This window comes from Mytilus trossulus, chromosome 3, assembly GCF_036588685.1.
Source record: "Mytilus trossulus isolate FHL-02 chromosome 3, PNRI_Mtr1.1.1.hap1, whole genome shotgun sequence".
Lineage (NCBI taxonomy): Eukaryota > Metazoa > Mollusca > Bivalvia > Mytilida > Mytilidae > Mytilus > Mytilus trossulus.
In genome coordinates, this window is record NC_086375.1 from 73,128,524 (window position 1) to 73,148,532 (window position 20,009).

The window sequence follows — 20,009 nt, forward strand, 5'->3', positions numbered from 1 at the left end:
ACGTTGTTTATCATCTTGTTAACGTGTTATGATATTCTTTTATTGGTCTTTTTGAATAATACTTTTACTATTAAGTATATGTTTGATAATATCCATTTGGCACTGTACTTATACATTGTGTTATTCATTATGATAATTTTTGTATTCTTGGCTTTCATTTTCGCTAATGTGTTGTGTCTATATGCCTTGTTGTGTTTCTTTGATATATATGACGTGGCTCTTTACTTACATCCCGCCATTGTGTTATTGTTCTATGCTAATAGTTGTATTCCTCACATTTTATCTATGCTTTGTCTGTATGCCTTTTTGTGTTCCTTTGTCACATATGACATGGCTCTGTATTTACACATCCCGCCATTGTGTAATCGTGCCATGGTAAATGATTGTTTGTGTATGGGTTCGAATCCCGGCGAGGGAAGAACAAAAAAATTGCGAAAGCAAATTTACAGATTTAACATTGTTGGGTTGATGTTTAGACGAGTTGTATATACATAATGTACACAGCCATGTATCACCATCATTGCTGGTGATTCGATGGATAAATCTGTTGAAGAGTTGTCACTGACTCAGACGTACCCATATATATATATATATAGAGAGAGAGAGATGTTGTTTTTTTTTATAGTGAACACAATGTTGACTGCTTTACCCCCCATTTTTTTAAAACATTTTAACACATGTCAGTTGGTTTTGTTCACTCATTGTTGTCAATGTTATTGAATTTAATGCGAATGTCATACAAGTGAGAAGTTTAGCCAGCTTATTTACCAGTTTAATACACAATTTTCTAAACATAAGAAAAGCCTGCACCAAGGTAAGCATATGCCAGTTGTTGTCCATTCTTGTGATATGTTTGAGCTTTTGATTTTGTCATTTGATGACGGCCATTACATTTTGAATTTTCCACGATTAAACCTTTTCTGTGATTTTTTTTTTGTGAACGGTCGTCTTTGCTAAGGGTGTTTTAAGATTTCTCTCGACATACGCATACGTTGTTTTTTCATTGGTGTCTTTTTACATTTTTCAAACGTTAAAAATATAAAGCATTCGAAAGATATTACCAATGTTATTTCAACTGATCGGGCGGAGCTAGGTTTTAATTTGCATAAGGACAGTCTATTTGAAGATGTGCGTGGTAAGGATGATTGCCGTTATAATTATTACTGATTTCTAATCACCTATCAGTGTCATCAAAGGAATTTTACAAAAGAATTACTGGCCACTTCGTTGATGAGTTTATCCTAATACACCTATCTATAGATGGACTGGTTTATTATGAGCGAACCGGTGAAACTCCGCCCAGTCAAGTGAAATAAATCGAGTAATACAAATTTGAAATTTTGTCATACAAAATTATCTATCAGCGGACAAAAGTCACTTTTGTCATGACAAAATTCATTTTTGTTACACAGACTTGACTTTTGTTACCTAATTTGAAAATTGAGAGACAAAAGTCAATTTTGTGTTTAAATTAGTTTAATTTGGTTTCTGTGAACTAATTTGGATACAAAATCGACTTTTGTTACACAAAATTGACTTTTGTTACACAAAATTGACTTTTGTTACACAAAATTGACTTTTGTTACACAAAATTGACTTTTGTTACACAAAAATGACTTTTGTTACACAAAAATTACTTTTGTTACACAAAAATTACTTTTGTTACACAAAATTGACTTTTGTCTCAACAAAATTGACAAAATTAACTTTTGTCTCAACAAAATTGACAAAATTGAATTTTGTCTCAACAAAATTAACAAAATTGAATTTTGTCTGAACAAAATTGACAAAATTGAATTTTGTCTCAACAAAATTGACAAAATTTAATTTTGTCTCAACAAAATTAACAAAATTGAATTTTGTCTCAACAAAATTAACAAAATTGAATTTTGTCTCAACAAAATTGATTTTTGTCTCACGAAAGTCAATTTTGTCTCACGAAAGTCAATTTTGTCTCATAAAAGTCAATTTTGTTGTTACAAAATTGAATTTTGTCATCACAAAAATGAATTTTGTCGTCACAAAATTGACTTTTGTCTCAACAAAATTGACAAAATTGACTTTTGTCTCAACAAAATTAACAAAATTGACTTTTGTCTCAACAAAATTTACAAAATTGACTTTTGTCTCAACAAAATTAACAAAATTGACTTTTGTCTCAACAAAAATGACAAAATTGAAATTTGTCTCAACAAAATTGACAAAATTGAATTTTGTCTCACAAAAGTCAATTTTGTCTCACAAAAGTCAATTTTGTCTCACAAAAGTTAATTTTGTTTCACAAAAGTCAATTTTGTCTCACAAAATTGAATCTTACCGTACACAATTGACTTTTGTGATTAAATTTCCATATCAGGTAACAAAAGTAAATTTTGTATGCAAATATGTTTATATTTGCATACCTTTAAGACAAAATTGACTTTTGTCATGACAAATATGAATTTTGTCTACAAAAATGAATTTTGTCATGACAAAAATGAATTTTGTCTACACAAATGAATTTTGTCATCACAAAATTGAAGTTCTCACAAAACAAATCTGTAGCACATAGTTTTGTAAGACAAAAATGATTTTGTTATGACAGAATTGAATTTTGTACAAAACCACAAGAGTCCCATTCGGCGCCCCGTACTTAGACTATATTTTCGGGATGTTTTACTTTTCATTCAAAACATCAATGATTTTATAAGGATATTTGTAACCTTTGAGATAAGTTAAATAGCTTAGATTTCTTAGTCGGCTTTGTAAATTTTTTTGTTGGTATTATGATACAAATTTTGTTAAACTGAACTCATTTTTGTTGAACAAAAGTCACTTTTGTCCGTACAAAATTGAATTTTGAGTACAAAACCACAAGAGTCCCATTCGGCGCCCCGTACTAAGTACATAACTTTTAAACTAGTATACGATATGGGTTGTTCCAACTGTTAAAGCTGTACGGAGTTCTGTATTTTCTAACACACACGTCATTTTGTCATCTAAAAGAAATTTGTCTCATTGACAATCTTGCAATACCTCCTGAGGTTAACAAACAATTTTATGATTTAATGGTAATTGTATTAACATTGCATGACATCACCGTACAACAAACTATTTTCAAAAGAAAATCTGATAACTTGAAGATACTAATGATACCAGTCTGACCTTCATATACTGCACAAAATTTGCATTGGTTAAGTTCAGAAATAACATATTTTTCTAAAGTATAGCAAATAAAGGAAGTTTCATTTATCAAAAAGACACAGATACAACAAGGTATATTTACACTTGCAGTACTTTTTAGGATTTGTAACCGAAATGCAGAACTATTGTGTTTCTACAATGATTCACCTTATAAGACATTAATTATACGTTAGACTACACCACATTTTCTGCAAGGTCTAAATAAATCATGTGAAGAAAAGTAAGTCGAATGTTGGTTTTTTAATTATTTTTTAATTAAAAAATAGACAAGGTAACATAACAATAAACTGACAGCACGAATTTAAGCACATTTCCCATGTAACAATCAAACACGAATTCCAAATTACCTGAAAGAATAAAAAAAAAGGTTTATCATAGAATAAATTCAAGATAATAAGGACAAACATATATGAAATAAAAACAAAATGTATGATAACTTCGATTTTAGTGAAACTTTGGTATAAATATTGATAACCTACCGTGCACAATTTATGCACGATTTTGTAAACTCCGTTGCATATGGGGGTTTCGGATAAAAAAAGTTTAAAGGTCAAAATAAATTACCATGTTGAAAAGCATTCAGAACACTTAATTCCAAACACTTGAGGTTTTGTCAATTACAGCTAAGGTAATCTATTCTTGGTGTAGACAATTGTTACTGTTTAGAAAAATTGAAAGTTTTGTACACAATTTATTTATTAGCATGACCATGTCAATGATAATTCATGTCAATGTATAAATGATGAATACTGGGCTGGTAATACCATGTTGGAGACTCATCATAAAATCATCATAAACTCATCATAGATACCAAGATTAAAAAAATTTACGCCAAACGCGTGTTTCGTCTACAAAAGACTCACCAGTGAAGCTCGAATAAAAAAAGGACAAATAAATTACGATGTTGAAGAGCATTGAGGACCCAAAATTCCAGTTGCTAACATATGATATAATCTCACACACAATTTTCGTTAAAATGTGTGCTCGGTAGTTTAAAAAAAAAAGACTTGCTTCATATTTTTCATGTTGGGTCCTTTTAATGCCGACACACGGTATTGGTTTTTCGTTTTTTTTGCATTGGCCGAACGGTCGTCTATGATTGCTTACTTTTACTTCATTTGCAATTTGGTGGATAGTTGTCTCATTGACAATCATACCACATCTCCTTATTTTTATATTGTGACATATTTTAAAATGGTCACTGTCCCGAATAAAGTAATTTTATAGGATCTTTGTTATGTGCTATATTCAAAAAAAATTATGAACATCTTTTTTTTTTTAAACGCATTAAATAAAAATGTCTTATTTAATCATGTAGAACTTCTTTTTCATGTAGAACTACCACATTAAAACTCTTATGTTATATTGTTATATACATTGTAGTTTTAATTTTTAATTATAAAGCTGATTATTGCTTACTGAAATCATTCTCCAGTAAAGTTTTTACGTATACAATTGATTACTTATGGAAATACTTATTTGTTTTCACAAGGAATGCTTGTAATCGACTTATCTTTGACCGAGACACAGCTACCTTCAAAACACGACCTATTAAAATGACTTCAAAATAAAAATACAACACGCATACCACATCTTCCTATATATAATTACTTAAAAATGAATAAAACACATACCAAAATCTTGGTGGATATGGTCCAACGAATGGTTGAGGGTATGGTGGGATATTGAGTGGCTGAAAGTTCACTGGTGGTCCCCTTCTGCCTCCTCCTCCAAAGATATTAGCACCTCCGTTTGCAAGAAGGAATGGTAATCCAAATGCCCCTAAAGTTAAAAGACCACCAGCTGTCGACGAGGCTAAAGTAGGGAACAGATTAAAACTCTGTGCTGACGTCATACCAAGAAGGACCACAGAGGCCAACAGAACTACCAATAAGGAATTCATTTTCTCTGAAAAAGATAATATTTGAAATACATTTTCAAGAAAAGTTACATTTCGTAACAAGTCTTTATGTTACCAACCGCACCACCATGTCGATAGAATGCTGTAACGTAACCACAATTTTCACATACGGGTTCTATAAACGTCCTTCGTTGTTGTTCGTCTTACAGAAAGTTTCCTATGATTATGTTAAGAGTATACCTTGGAAAGCTAAATGTGGTTAAATTGTTAAACTTTAAACTGTTCAAATCAAAGATTATACTGTATTAGAATGAATATGAAAATCTTCCTAATAACAAGATAGCAAGTCTTAATGATACAAAAGTTAAACCGTAAAAGCAAACTTGGGTTATTATTTACATGGTCGAAATAGTTTACTTTTGAATGTTTTCATCGCTGAAGCAATAGATCTTATTTTCGAAAACTGAAAAGGAGCATTTTATGTTATATATTTACAACTGGGTAGATTTTATATATTGCTTCTACTAAATTTAAAGATTATTGCTGATTTTATAAATCTGGTAACTATGCTGAATACATAATTTTGAAATAACATTAATATGCATACAGGACGAAAGCCAAATAATGATAAAAGGTCAGTGTATTTATCCCAAAATATGTTAGTTATAATGCTTACCGTTTGTCCTTGATGCTGGCTACTTGGTATAAAGTCTAGTGGCAGATGGTAAAAGAAAAGCAAGATTTTTATATGGAATGTAAAGTAATAATGCTTACCGTTTGTCCTTTATGCTGGCTACTTGGTATAAAGTGTAGTGGCAGATGGTAAAAGAAAAGCAAGATTTTTATATGAAATGTAAATGAGGCTAAATGGAAAGGTTTCTAAGGGCAATAATTGTCAATCACAACTGGACACTACTTTTCTACAAACACATTAAACTTGACCAGTGATCAATAATATACATATTATTTTGTCAATAAACCATCATTTTAATTGTCTAAGCATTGGTTATAAAAAAAAAATCCCGTTAAGACATCATTAAATAAAAATGATATTAGAGATAAAAAGAAGGTGATACATTGTAAAGATAACTTCGTTAACTTTTCTAGAATGTTTCTCTAGAAAAGTATGTTGGGTGGTTACAGTATAGTACTATAAAAGGGTTTTTGGGAATACCAGTATACTATGCTCCTATGGTATATAGTTATAGTGTGCTACAAGTACACTACTTTTATCAAACCCTTTTACTACAGAACACAACATTTCGAAAATAATTCTATAATTATGCAAAATGATTTATCATCATACACATTTAGGACATGCGTAACTTGTTACGGTAAGCAACTTTTATAGGCTTAAAATAAACTCAACGCATCCTCAACTTTTTTTTTTATATCTTTACTTTTCATCTCATGTTTAGTTCTTTTTAAGCTTAACTCGAAACATATCTTAAATAAAATAAAAATCCCATTTTACTTTATCATCGATCATATCACAAGATGTGAAGACAAGAAATTATAAACAGTTATAATTGACATATATTGGAATCAGATTTTTTTTTCTGTTTCTCAAGGGAATCCCTAAGCAAAAAAAAAATATGACAAAAGAGGACAAATTTTTCGTTCATTGGGACCACAAATTAAGCAAAACCTTTACTTAATTCTCTCATAGTTACACCATTAAAAAACTTAGTACAAACAGATAATCGAGTTATGAATAAGATGTTGTTTCCAGATCCTTGAGTGTACAAATTATTCTAAAAGGTTATTTATTAATTTAACAATGTGGTAGGATCTTTTAATATTGGTTTGTCGGATTTTGCACTTATGTTTTGCCAATTAAAACACCATTGACTGCATGTGTATTGCCGATCAGTTATACACACTTATAACTAACTGTGCCCCTCTACATGCGACTTATTTCTTTATTATTATGAGGCTGACTTCTTGCAGGAATTTCTTAGGAAGAAAGATAAGAAGTTAGCAATATCCTTAAACTCTACTTTCCGCTATATAGATGATGTTCTTTCACTAAATAATTCAAAATTTGGTGACTATGTGGAACGCATCTATCCCATTGAACTAGAGATAAAGGATACTACAGATACAGTTAAGTTGGCTTCATGCCTTGACTTACATCTAGAAATTGACAATGAGGGTCGGTAGAAAACAAAACTTTACGACAAAAGAGATGATTTCAGCTTTCCAATTGTGAATTTTCCATTTCTAAGTAGCAGCATTCCAGCAGCACCTGCATACGGGGTATATATCTCCCAATTGATACGTTATTCCCGTGCTTGCATTTCCTATCATGATTTTGTTGAAAGAGGGTTGCTGCTCACAAGGAAGCTATTAAACCAAGAGTTTGAAATAGTGAATTTAAAATCATCCCTTCGTAAATTTTATGGACGCTATCACGAGTTGGTTGACCGTTATGGAATAACCGTTTCACAAATGATATAGGATATGTTCCTTACGTCGTAACTACAATCCCTTTCCCTTTCATGAATGTGACCTACCGAATTAGACAATTTACCGGATTTGATATCACATAAGCAACACGACGGGTGTCACATGTGGAGCAGGATCTGCTTACCCTTCCGGAGCACCTGAGATCACCCCTAGTTTTTGGTGGGGTTTGTGTTGTTTATTCTTTGGTTTCTATGTTGTGTCATGTGTACTATTGTTTGGTCTGTTTGTCTTTTTCATTTTTAGCCATGACGTTGTCAGTTTGTTTTAGATTTATGAGTGTGACTGTCCCTTTGGTATCTTTTGTCCCTCTTTTAAGGTCCTACATTAGGTGTATATCTATACTTAGGTTTTGCAAAATGTCATATTGATGTTTTTACACTAAATCCATTTGAAGAGTACCGATTGATACTTTAGTCTTTGATGAAACACGATTAATCATTATTAGCTGTAATTGGCTTTGCACTACCTTTCAATAACGCTGAGTTCTCTTATGTAAGTACGAGTGCGTGTTTTCAATCTTTGTGTTAGTTTTTGATAATGCTTTCTGTCTATCTGAAGAATGTAATCCATTCGCCTAATTTTTACGGTTTGTTCTGATCAGACTTATGTTGCGATTACTGACTAAAACTGATAAGGTTAGGGACGGTTTAACCCAGTCACATTTTGTAAAGACCTATCCCAAGTCAGAAGCATGTTATTAAGTATTTGATGGTGGCTATCTATCATAGTTTGTTTTTGTTTATTATCATAAGCTTGATTCAGGCCTTTGATTTCTCCATTTGATTTTTTTCACACTTTTTGTTTCAGTTAAGGTCACCTACATCCTTTTGCTTTACTACTTAAATGAGGCTTCTCGTTTTAGTTGTTTTACAATTTGTCATCATGTAATGGCTATGTATACGGGAAATGTTTTCTTTTTCATAAAGGAGACACTTAGTTGCTTACGCCTGCATCATTAGGTCTCGAACAAATAGTTGTTCCATAGATAAACATACTATATATTTCATCTTTATAAAAGCTATATTCACAGGTCATATTTATAAAATTTATATTGTTCATACCATAAGGACGACGACGGAGATCGTGCAAAAAGAACATAATCAATTATGTCAATTGAATTATATACTTAGAGAACACATATTTCCGCTGACATTTTTGAGTTGCAAAATAATGCAAATTGGGTACTCGGTGCAATTTGGGGTATTGAGGCGATGACCAATTCACTCTGTCACAAAAAGACAAACAGTCGAAATGTACAATCTATTCTGAGATTTCTGGGTGTTTTTCACTACTAGTATTTTCATGTTTTTGTTTGGTAAACCATTGATAACTTTAAAAAAAAATATTTTTATTACAAAATAAATATAACATATATCAGTTACATAAAATACTAGACGTAACATATACAACGCTTAAATACTATAGTATATGATATACTAACATGTGAAGTTAAAAACCATTAGATCAAACATTTAGAAATACATTAAATTAAAGAAATGATAATGACTAGAAATCAAGCATTGCCAAAGCTGATATTTCAGTGGTAAGAGTTGTCGTTTTCTGAAAACCCGGCGTTCGATACTGGTGAGCTGAAAGCTGATACCGATGGCGCAACAAAACCCATGTTTGTTCCCGGAGCGGCAGATAAGCTATTGTGAATGCCATTGTTCTGATAATACTGATTTGTGTTATCTGTGTATGATGGAAAACCACCAATCGATGATGTTGGACCTGTAAGCATAGATGTTAGAGGAACAGCACTACCAGCTGTGATGGGAGCGGTAGATAACACATTGCCGACCTGATGGTTGTTCTGGTAAAAATGGTTCTCTGCGTACGAAGGAAACTCTTGAAGTCCAATGGAACTTGGATATCCGTTGTTATAAGAGCCACCGTCGTTGTATGATTTGTATATTTCCTGATAATTGATACGATTACCATATCCTTTAATGACTTTGCAGTGTTTTCCAACTGAAAAAAAAGAAATGTGTATGTGTAAAAAATTAGATGTATTTTCAATAAAAGGTTAAAATAAAAAATAAAAATCTTCCAACATCAGTTCCAACAACTTAATCATGCGGCCTTTAAAAAACCCCAGCTGTTTGACTTAGAGTGTGACATGCAGGAAAAAGTATTAATTATAGGTGATAAGTTTCAATCTAAGAAGCCATTGTGTACAGTGTTTGTAACCTTTGAATAGTTTTTTTTGCTATTCCTTATACGCTGTTTTAGAATTAAGAATTGGAATGGGGAATGTGTCAAGAGAACAAACCCGACATCAGAGCAATAATCAGCACAAACCCACAAATGGGTCTTCAACACAGCGAGACAATCCTGCACCGGAGGCGGACTTCCGTTGGCCCTTAAAATAAAGCCGTGTCCAGCAAAAATGGACATCACAGTGACACAAAGTGTTGACATTTATGACGAAATGTTTTTCATCTTCTAATCTATTGAAAAAAAATTGAGTCTATGATATTCAAGGATAATTAAATGTCTGTTCGTTCGTTTTAATTTTCGTATTACTAGCTATCACAACAGTATCTAGTTTAAAGAATAGCAACTGTTTAACAGTAACGTAACCTTGCTGTTGACCTTGATGTGGCAAATTGTGTGGTGTAAGCTAAAAGAACTTGCGAAGGGGTGCATATGTGACGTTATGCATGCTAAAATCAGTGACAGTCTAAATTTCTCGCCTTTCACGGTCGACCTTAAAATTTTACCATGTATGACCTACGGGGCGCCGAATGGGACTCTTGTGGTTTTGTACTCGAAATTCAATTTTGTACGGACAAAAGTGACTTTTGTTCAACAAAAATGAGTTCAGTTTAACAAAATTTGTATCATACTACAAATTTAAAATTTTGTCATACAAAATTATCTATCAGCGGACAAAAGTCACTTTTGTCATGACAAAATTCATTTTTGTTACACAGACTTGAGTTTTGTTACCTAATTTGAAAATTGGGCGACAAAAGTCAATTTTGTATTCAAATTAGTTTAGTTTGGATTCTATGACCTAATTTGCATACAAAATCGACTTTTGTTACACAAAATTGACTTTTGTGAGACAAAATTGACTTTTGTGAGACAAAATTGACTTTTGTGAGACAAAATTGACCAATGTGAGACAAAATTGACTTTTGTCTCAACAAAATTGACAAAATTGACTTTTGTCTCAACAAAATTGACAAAATTGAATTTTGTCTCAACAAAATTGACAAAATTGAATTTTGTCTCAACAAAATTGATTTTTGACTCACTAAAGTCAATTTTGTCTCATAAAAGTCAATTTTGTTGTTACAAAATTGAATTTTGTCGACACAAAAATGAATTTTGTCGTCATCAAATTGACTTTTGTCTCAAAAAAATTGACAAAATTGACTTTTGTCTCAATAAAATTGACAAAATTGACTTTTGTCTCAACAAAATTGACAAAATTGATTTTTGTCTCAACAAAATTGACAAAATTGACTTTTGTCTCAACAAAATTAACAAAATTGACTTTTGTCTCAACAAAATTGACAAAATTGAGTTTTGTCTCAACAAAATTAACAAAATTGACTTTTGTCTCAACAAAATTGACAAAATTGAATTTTGTCTCTCAAAAGTTAATTTAGCTCACAAAAGTTAATTTTGTCTCACAAAAGTCAATTTTGTTTCACTAAATTTAATTTTGTCTCACACCATTGAATCTTATCTCACATAATTGACTTTTGTGATTTAATTTCAATATCAGGTAACAAAAGTCAATTTTGTATGCAAATATGATTATATTTGCATACCTTTTAGACAAAATTGTCTTTTGTCATGACAAATATGAATTTTGTCTACAAAAATGAATTTTGTCATCACAAAATTGAAGTTCTCAAAAAACAAGTCTGTAGCACATAGTTTGTAAGACAAAAATGATTTTGTTATGACAGAATTGAATTTTGTACAAAACCACAAGAGTCCCATTCGGCGCCCCGTATGACCTACCTATTGCATTATATGTTAATTTGTTCTAAATTGAGAAAGGATTGAGAATGTATGCATGGAATATTTGCCACACGACAAGACGCAAACATAATCAGAATTAACAAGTAATCAAATTAAACTATTTACAACATAAAAGATCGTGCAATCTACCATCACCATGTGGTATCGTTTGAAATAATTAAACTTACGTTGTCCAATATATCCGTAATTCCCTTCAGTAAAATCATAAATGTCCTTTTGTGGATACTGAATATTTGCTGCGGGGAATACTTGATGGTCGAATGGTTGATGGTCGAATGGTTGAGTGTCGAATGCTTGAGCACTAACTATCGGTCCTGTTCCAGCTTCCCATGTTGGGGTATGATATCCCCACCCATCTCCACGATCCTCGTCCCAGTTATCTACAGGAGCATTAAAATCATCAACGTCATCTTCAAAGAAGCCTATATCACCTCTTTGAGCATATACTATGCAAATTAATCCAAAAATGCATAGAAGTAGTTTCATTTTAGTCTGAAAAAGGAAAGGAAAGGTTTCTTAAAATATTGTACGAATTGTATGCATACTATGAATACTATTGGCATGTTAAATTTTTTTGTATTATCAATATTTTATATACACGATTGCCTTATTCTTCTACTGGTACTGTTGAATACGTTTTGATTGTAACAATCTGAATGCAACAACGAACACTTGTTGCTTATACTCTGAATTATTATCTTGATCGCTGGTATAAAATAATACTATTCTTAAATGATGAATGGAAATCAAAGTAATCTGTAGAATAAATAAATATCATACTCACATTTTGTTGTTTTGAATTTTAGGAAGTTAATCAGATATAATATTCAGCTTTATAATACTGTTATTTTTTTAAAATCTTTAATTAATTTCGTACATAATTTATTAGCCAATAGCAATATACTTCTCTTTTTTTCGGTGCAATATTGCACAATTTAAGGAAGTACATTATTTCTGAAATGTACATATGGACGTTAATCATCGTAAAGGATTTGATTTTGACATCTCTCAAGAATTGATATGATGTATTTAAAAAAACCTGGAACATGGGCAATTTCTATAGCATTGTGATGTCTGTGAGCAAATCCAAAGGGTTGCAGTTAAACGTAATCAAATTATTTATTTTATCATATTTTACATTAAAAAAATATATCACAAAAAGCCCAGGGGCCCCCTAATACATATCAAACACATTTGTTTTATTAGTTAAAATATCATTTTTCATTCATTAATACAGCTGTATACTTTAAATTGTATAAAATAATTTACATTTTTGTTAATAGCTCGTGTGTCTTCGCAGAAGAACCTATTAACATTGCGTACTGAAGAATCGTAATTTAGTACTAAATTATCGTAGGACATGTAGAAAAATCTCAACTTGAGTAGTTGTATATATTATAATTTGAAAGAGAGAAACAAAATACTATGAATACTTGTGATTATCACGGAAAAAGTAAAGTCTTATATCACCAAGCGAGGACATTTTTCCAATTACAAACCCTTTTTATATCCCTCTTTAACTTGCCTAGATGCTAAATATGATATAGAATATTTTTCTATCCTTATACAACTTTCATGATATTTGAAACCTAGTATATAGTAACAATATTGGGTTTTCAAAAAAATCCGAATTTTCAGTTATCTTCTTTTTTAATGGACAATTAAAAAAAACTTAATATGGTAGTTGGACAGTTACTGAAAGGTGATATTAAAATGATCCCCGTGAATACTTATAATAAAGCCATCATTGCGCTGACCCAGTTCATTTACGATATACTGACCAGCTTATGATGGTCAATAGATAAATAGGAGCAATAAAAGTTGAAAGTATAATATATAAACACATTTTATTGAACCAATGGTCAACACTAATGACATGTTTACATGTATTTAGTCTTAAAATTGTGCGAACTGTCAAAAACAAACATGATCAGATATTTACCCTGGAGACCTACATACTTGTTCCCGGTCATATCAAGCTTAGTTTGGGTAATTCCAAGTTATAGCAGGAAGAGTTTGACTTCGCATGAATTTTCTGCTTTTTCAAGTTATTGATTGTTTTCCGGATCTTCACAATTTTTCTCCAATCCGATAACGCGATTTTATATTTGAAACTGAAATTCATGTAGTGAAAAAAATCTACATCTGTTTGTTCGAATCTTTCTCTACCATTTGTTATCGTTTTTATCTTTATTCAAATACTCACATGTCTGCCGTAAATCTCTACTTTTATACACAATATTCATTAGATTTTTTTTGTTTGTTTAAACATGATTAAATTAAGCTTATCACATGACGAAACTATGGTAGAGTTATTAACGACAACCACTGGACAAATTCCACTGGACTACAGGCACATAACCGATGTGACGAAGTTAAACTTGATAAGACAGTGGTGTAACATTACATCTATGAACAAACTATTCAGCTAAGTTGAACGCATCAGATCGGTAAGCATGAACACCACTAACAAAATGGAAAAGACACAACGTTCTTATACAAGAGTTGTAGACTTAATTAAAATGACAAGTCGACTTATTTAGCTAATTAAGAAGACTTAACTAAGTAACAAGTAGGGTCAGATACATGCCACCATAAAGAGTATTCGCAGATACTTCAAATATTCTTAAACGTATGTGTGGTAATGGTTTATCAAACTCATCTTAGATTCCAGGATGAACATGTCTACGCCAGACGCGCGTTTCGTCTACAAGAGACGCTCGAATAATCGAAAAAAAGACCAAATAAGTACTAAGTTGAGGATCCCAGTCGTCAGCACTTCTGTGTGGACTTTATTTATCATTGATATGTTTATAATGATAGATTAACTGTTAGAGAACAAAACTTTGAATGTTTGAAATACTATCAAAGGCTTTTCTATCTCAGGAATATATTACCTCAGCTGTATTTGGCAAAACTTTTAGGTATTTTTGGTCCTCAATGCTCTTCAACTTCGAACTTTATTTGGTCTTTTTAACATTTTTGATTCGAGCGTCACTGATGAGTAGAAGAAACGCGCGTCTGCCGTAAGTGTAAAATTTTAGTCCTGGTATCTATGATGAGTTTTTTTAAGACCCAAAATTCCGAAAGTTTTGGTCAATATTGTGTATGGTAATCTATTTCTGGGGTAGAAAATCCTTGATATTTTGAAGATATGGTTGTGTTTTGTTTGTCTCTCGCTAGAGATGTTCTTCTTTCTATCTCCTTCAATGCAGCAGACACCAAACATAACTTCATTCTCTAGAACTTCCGCATCGCGTGTTGTGTTAACGTCATAACTATACCACATTTTTGGTTTTATTTTTGTCTGGCAGTATACAAAAACAAAGCACTTATATAGAAATTACTTAACTTTTCATCCTCAAAACGGACCTATGATATATCCTTTTAAATGTTTCTTAATTTTTTTTTTTTAAATAGTACGTATCGAGTGGTTTTTATCAGTTTTCTCCATTTTATACAATATTTTACAATTGGACGAAAAAGTAATATAAGTTCTTTCAATTACATTGTGCCTCAAATTTCTCGGAGATAAGAAAGGTAACCCGTGTTTTATTTTATGATTTCACCAACTGGATTTCACCAACACTTAATTTACATTAAAATCATTTTAATGTGAAATTGTCTCGGCTTCCATTACGTTACAAGTCATACTGATAAAGACGTTACGTGAGCAACGTTCTATGGTAACCATTGTTCTTTGTCAATATTGTTGGATGACTGTAAGGAAAGTCGAAGGTACATCAAAAGAAGAAATTGTAAAGGTACTGTCAAATTTTGTTGTCACATTCTTATTTGAAATCAGTATGAAACAAAAGTCCAGTGACCTCATTCATCGTCAGCATCAAGTTGGCGTTTTCTTTTCCTTTATATGGATATAGCCTACCCGGTCTAATGAAATTTATTAAAAGTCTAAAATCAGATTAAAAAATAAAACTTCATTTTATGAGGGATACAAATCTTAGAATAAAATTATGTAAATAATTTCTACAAACGTTTTGCACGTCCTTTTTGTAAAAAAAAATGATGAGGCATAAAAAAATGCAAAATACAAAATTAATGTATAGTTGTTAAAAAATAAACGAAAAATGACTAAAGGACAAGTAAAAAAAAATACGTTACATTGAAAACTGAAGACGGCATGGACAATACAAACTCCATAAAAATAACACGAAAGTGATCTCAGGTACACCGTAAGGGTAAGCAGATCCTGCTCCACACGTGACACCCTTGACAATACAATGTACATACGAGAAACAAATTAAGTTACACATCACTGCGCACACTGAAGATTGCATTTATTTTGCAGAGGAAACTTAATATTAAACATTGTAATGTATAAAGAGTTAGAGCATTTCTATGAATCGGAGAAATAATTGTAGATGTTTCAACTAAACAATTATATAAACACTTGAGCATACTTATGATGTATAAAGGAGAAAAGGTATATTCTTCAGTGAGAAAGCGATACAAAGACATGAAAAATCACAAGCATCTTGGATAACATTCGTCTCTTAAGTTAAAAACCAAAAGGCAAAGTAACAGCGTTTTACTGTTGTATATCATCCCTATATCTTTGTGTGTTGTTTTCAAAATCTTAAGATTAAGAATAAAACCTTTTTAGTTATGAAAATTTAACGCAAATGAAATGATTTTTTTAACTTTCCAGGACCTCAAGAGACGTATTGCATCATTAAACTGTAAACAAAGATCTGTTCCTAAAACAAAGAATATAAATGTGCTGGCCTATGTATTGAAATGCAGATTGGCCATGCTTGTTCCGGTACTGAAAGAAACAACAACACCTGACAACAAAGTAATAGTAAAACAAACTTGGCCACGTTCTCGACAAGTTCCAATGATTTCTGTTGACTCAGAACAAGACTATCAGATTATAGGAACAACTAAAGTGGCTGTGCGCAAATAATTTCTTTTTTCGAAACAACAACACCTAGCAACAAAGTAAGAGTAAAACAAACTTGGCCACGTACACGACAAGTTCCAATGATTTCTGTTGACTCAGAACAAGACTATCAGATTATGGGAACAACTAAAGTGGCTCTGCGCAAATATTTTCTGTTTTCGTAATTTTATCAACGATTTGAATTGGTCTGTCTGTAATATCAATTTTGAATGATTATATAGCTGAAGATTTTCATCAACAGATTGCGAAAAGCCAAACAACAGCTTTTATTTAGATTTATACAAATTGTTATAATAAACAACCGAATGCATAGAAAACTATATTTTGTTTCTTTATTTTTTTAAACAATTTTAATGTCATCAAGTTACAATAAAATGCTTCACTGAGCGCAGCCTGATACGGCAGCAGAGGTCGAACCTTGAACAGTTGTGGCAAATTTGGACACAATATTCAAGCTTGATTCTGTCTGAATTTGGATTGTGATCAAATTTTTGACATAGTATAGGTTTCTGACACAAAATAAATGTCAAGATCTTACAATCTATTGCACAATACTGTGCAATTAAAGATTCTTCTTGAAAATTAAAAAAAACACACAATTTGAACCCTTTAAAACAAGAGTGCACACGCTGAAATGTCTCGCCTTCTTTACTAATCATTGATATTTTGTTGATAGACCTAAATAAAAAAGCTTTATTACAACTGTCACATAAACTCAACATAAACCAAGAAAAGGAAACTTTGATCAATGAATCATGAAAATGAGGTCAAGGTCAGATGAACCATGCCAGGCACCCATGTACAGCTAACCATTCTTCTATACAACAAATACATTTGACTTATTGCTTAAATTAAGAAAAAAGACAAAAATACAAACACTTAACACTTAGCAATGGACCGTGAAAATGAGGTAAAGGTCAAATAAAAAGTGCGTAACAGACATCTAGATCATAAAATGTTTCCATACACCAAATATAGTTGACTTAATGCATAGAGTATTAGAAAAATAGACCAAAACTCAAAAACTAAACTTTGACCACTGAACCATGAAAATGAGGTCAAGGTCAGATGACACCTGTCAGCTAGACATGTACATCTTACAATCATTCCATACACCAAATATAGTAGACCTATTGCATATAGTATCTGAGATATGGACTTGACCACCAAAACTTAACCTTGTTCGCTGATCCATGAAATGAGGTTGAGGTCAAGTGAAAACTGTCTGACGGGCGTGAGGACCTTGCAAGGTACGCACATACCAAATATAGTTGCCCAATTACTTATAATAAGAGAGAACTTAACATTACAAAAAATCTTAACTTTTTTTTCAAGTAGTCACTGAACCATATAAATGAGGTCAAGTACATTGCACATGTGACTGACGGAAAGTTCGTAACATGAGGCATCTATATACAAAGTATGAATCATCCAGGTCTTCTACCTTTTAAAATATAAAGCTTTTCAGAAGTTAGCTAACGCCGCCGTCGCCGTTGCCGCCGCCATATCACTATCCATATGTCGAGCTTTCTGCAACAAAAGTGGCAGGCTCGACAAAAATAATAACCCCCAAACTTTTTGAACTCCCTCTTGGAGCAATTACCTTTAGTGGTATTGAACCTTCCTATTTAATTTCATAGAGATCCATTCACTTAAACTAAAGTTAATTCCGGACACCAAATGTGTCTTCGATCGATGCAGACAAGGACGTCATATCGTTATACGATCCCAAAATTTATTTTGCTTTCATTTAAAAATGCATCAAGATAGGATTTTTATCTTAAAAAGTCAAAATTTCAATAATCTATGTCTTGTACTTGAATTAGAAAAGGCGAAATTCTGTACTGTCATCCAATGCTGCCAGAACTGCACACTGATAGATGGTCCCCAATATAACCAAAATTATTCCTAATATGTGCACTCTTTCAACTAGGTGCTCCGCAGGGCGCAGCTTTATACGACCCCAGTGGTTGAACCCTGAACAGTTTGGGCAAATTTGGTCACAATATTCAAGCTTCATTCTGTCTGAATTTGGATTGTGATCAAATTTTTGACATAATATAGGATTTTGTCACAAAATTAATGTGGTCAAAGATCTAACAAAATCTATTGCACAATTCTGTGCAATTGAAGATTTCTTCTTGAAACTTTTCAAAATTCGAAATTTGAAAAATTTTGAAAAAAAATGGTAAACAAAAAATCACTCTCTGCCAACCCCAACTTTTTGAAACCCCCTTTGAGCAATAACCCTTAAACTCAATCCCATGCTTTCCATTGCAGTATTGAACCTTGTAGTACAATTTCAGAGAGATCAATACACTTAAACACCAGTTATTGTCATGTAGAAACATGCTTCTTTTTGGCCCTTTTTTGGTCCCTAGTTTCTACATATTTTGGGCAATTAACCCAAAACTTTAAATCCCAGCCTCCCCTTTGTTATTTGGTACATTATGGTACAATTTCAGAGACTCATACAATTACACATAAGTTATTGTCTTGAAACTAGAAAAATGCTTGTTTGACCCCTTTTTGGCCCATAATTCCTAAATTTTGGCCCCATCACCCCTAAAATGATTCCAAACCTTCTACTTGTGGTTTTAAACATTGCGGTATGATTTCAGAGCAGGGGCTCCTAATTCCTAATCATTTGGGACCATCATCCCCAAAATCAATCCAAACCTTCCTTTTGTGGTATTGAACCTCCTGAAAAAATATCATGAAGATATATTCACTAAAACTAAAGTTATTATACGGAAACCAATGTGTCTTCGGACGCAGACAACGACATCATACCATTCTATGATCCCAAAAATATTTTGGGGTCGTATAAAAATGTGGGCTTCACTTTCCTGACCCTGGTTTAAGCCCGTCTATGTAGTATAGGACACAAGTATAATTATATTGCAGGCAGCTATTTTAAAAAAGGTTAGATTTCCTAAAATTTCAACCTACATCGGTCATGTTGTAAAGTGTGCATCAGTCTTGATAAAAAGAGAATCCTTTTTGAAGAATATTTGAATAGTTAGTTTCCGTATTTACATTTCTAATTTCTATGCCTTTCACAGCTGACTATACTGCATGTGTTTTTGTCATTGTTGACCGAATGTGATCTATAGTTGATAATTTTTATGTAATTTGGTCTCTGGTGAAGAAATGTCTCATTGACAATCAAACATCTCTCTACTACAATTTCATAACCCATTAAGTCTTTACTTAAGCCTATAATGATTTACTTTTTATACATTGCGACTTGGATGGAGAGCTATCTCATTGGCACTCATAACACATCTTCCTAGTTTGATATACTGGATTTAGTAATTTCCATAACCTATAGACTTTTCCTCCTTCCAATTAAACAAGTTTCATTATAATCAGATATTCAAGTTAATTTTCTCAAACCCATTTATTACAAACCCACAGATGAACTGACCATGAGACCACTATATGTTCCAAAACTTGGCCCAGTAATTACAGTGGAAAATATTTTATGAAAATTGTTAAAAATTGACTAGAAAAGGCAATAACTCCTTAAGGGGTCAACTGACCATTTTGGTCATGTGGACTTAATGA

At 32.1% G+C, this 20,009-nt stretch overlaps 2 protein-coding genes across 3 annotated transcripts; one reads left to right on the top strand and one right to left on the bottom strand.

Moving 5' to 3' along the window:
• Positions 1-8,897: 8,897 nt before the first annotated feature.
• LOC134709708 (uncharacterized) lies at positions 8,898-12,409 on the bottom strand. 2 transcript variants are annotated; one of them, XM_063569855.1, is made up of 4 exons: positions 12,300-12,409; positions 11,683-12,007; positions 9,313-9,484; positions 8,899-9,267 (listed from the first exon to the last, which is right to left on the bottom strand). In XM_063569855.1, exons 2-4 carry the CDS (start codon positions 11,999-12,001, stop codon positions 9,051-9,053), a joined length of 708 nt encoding a protein of 235 aa, XP_063425925.1. In that variant the 5' UTR covers positions 12,002-12,007; positions 12,300-12,409; the 3' UTR covers positions 8,899-9,050. The 2 variants fall into 2 exon arrangements, with proteins under 2 accessions (XP_063425924.1, XP_063425925.1); XM_063569854.1 differs by having other exon boundaries at positions 8,898-9,484.
• Positions 12,410-15,175: 2,766 nt separating this feature from the next.
• LOC134709709 (uncharacterized) lies at positions 15,176-16,759 on the top strand. Its single transcript, XM_063569856.1, has 2 exons — positions 15,176-15,279; positions 16,185-16,759. The coding sequence occupies exons 1-2, from the start codon at positions 15,199-15,201 to the stop codon at positions 16,440-16,442; spliced, it is 339 nt and encodes a 112-aa protein (XP_063425926.1). The 5' UTR covers positions 15,176-15,198; the 3' UTR covers positions 16,443-16,759.
• The last annotated feature ends 3,250 nt before the right edge of the window (positions 16,760-20,009 follow it).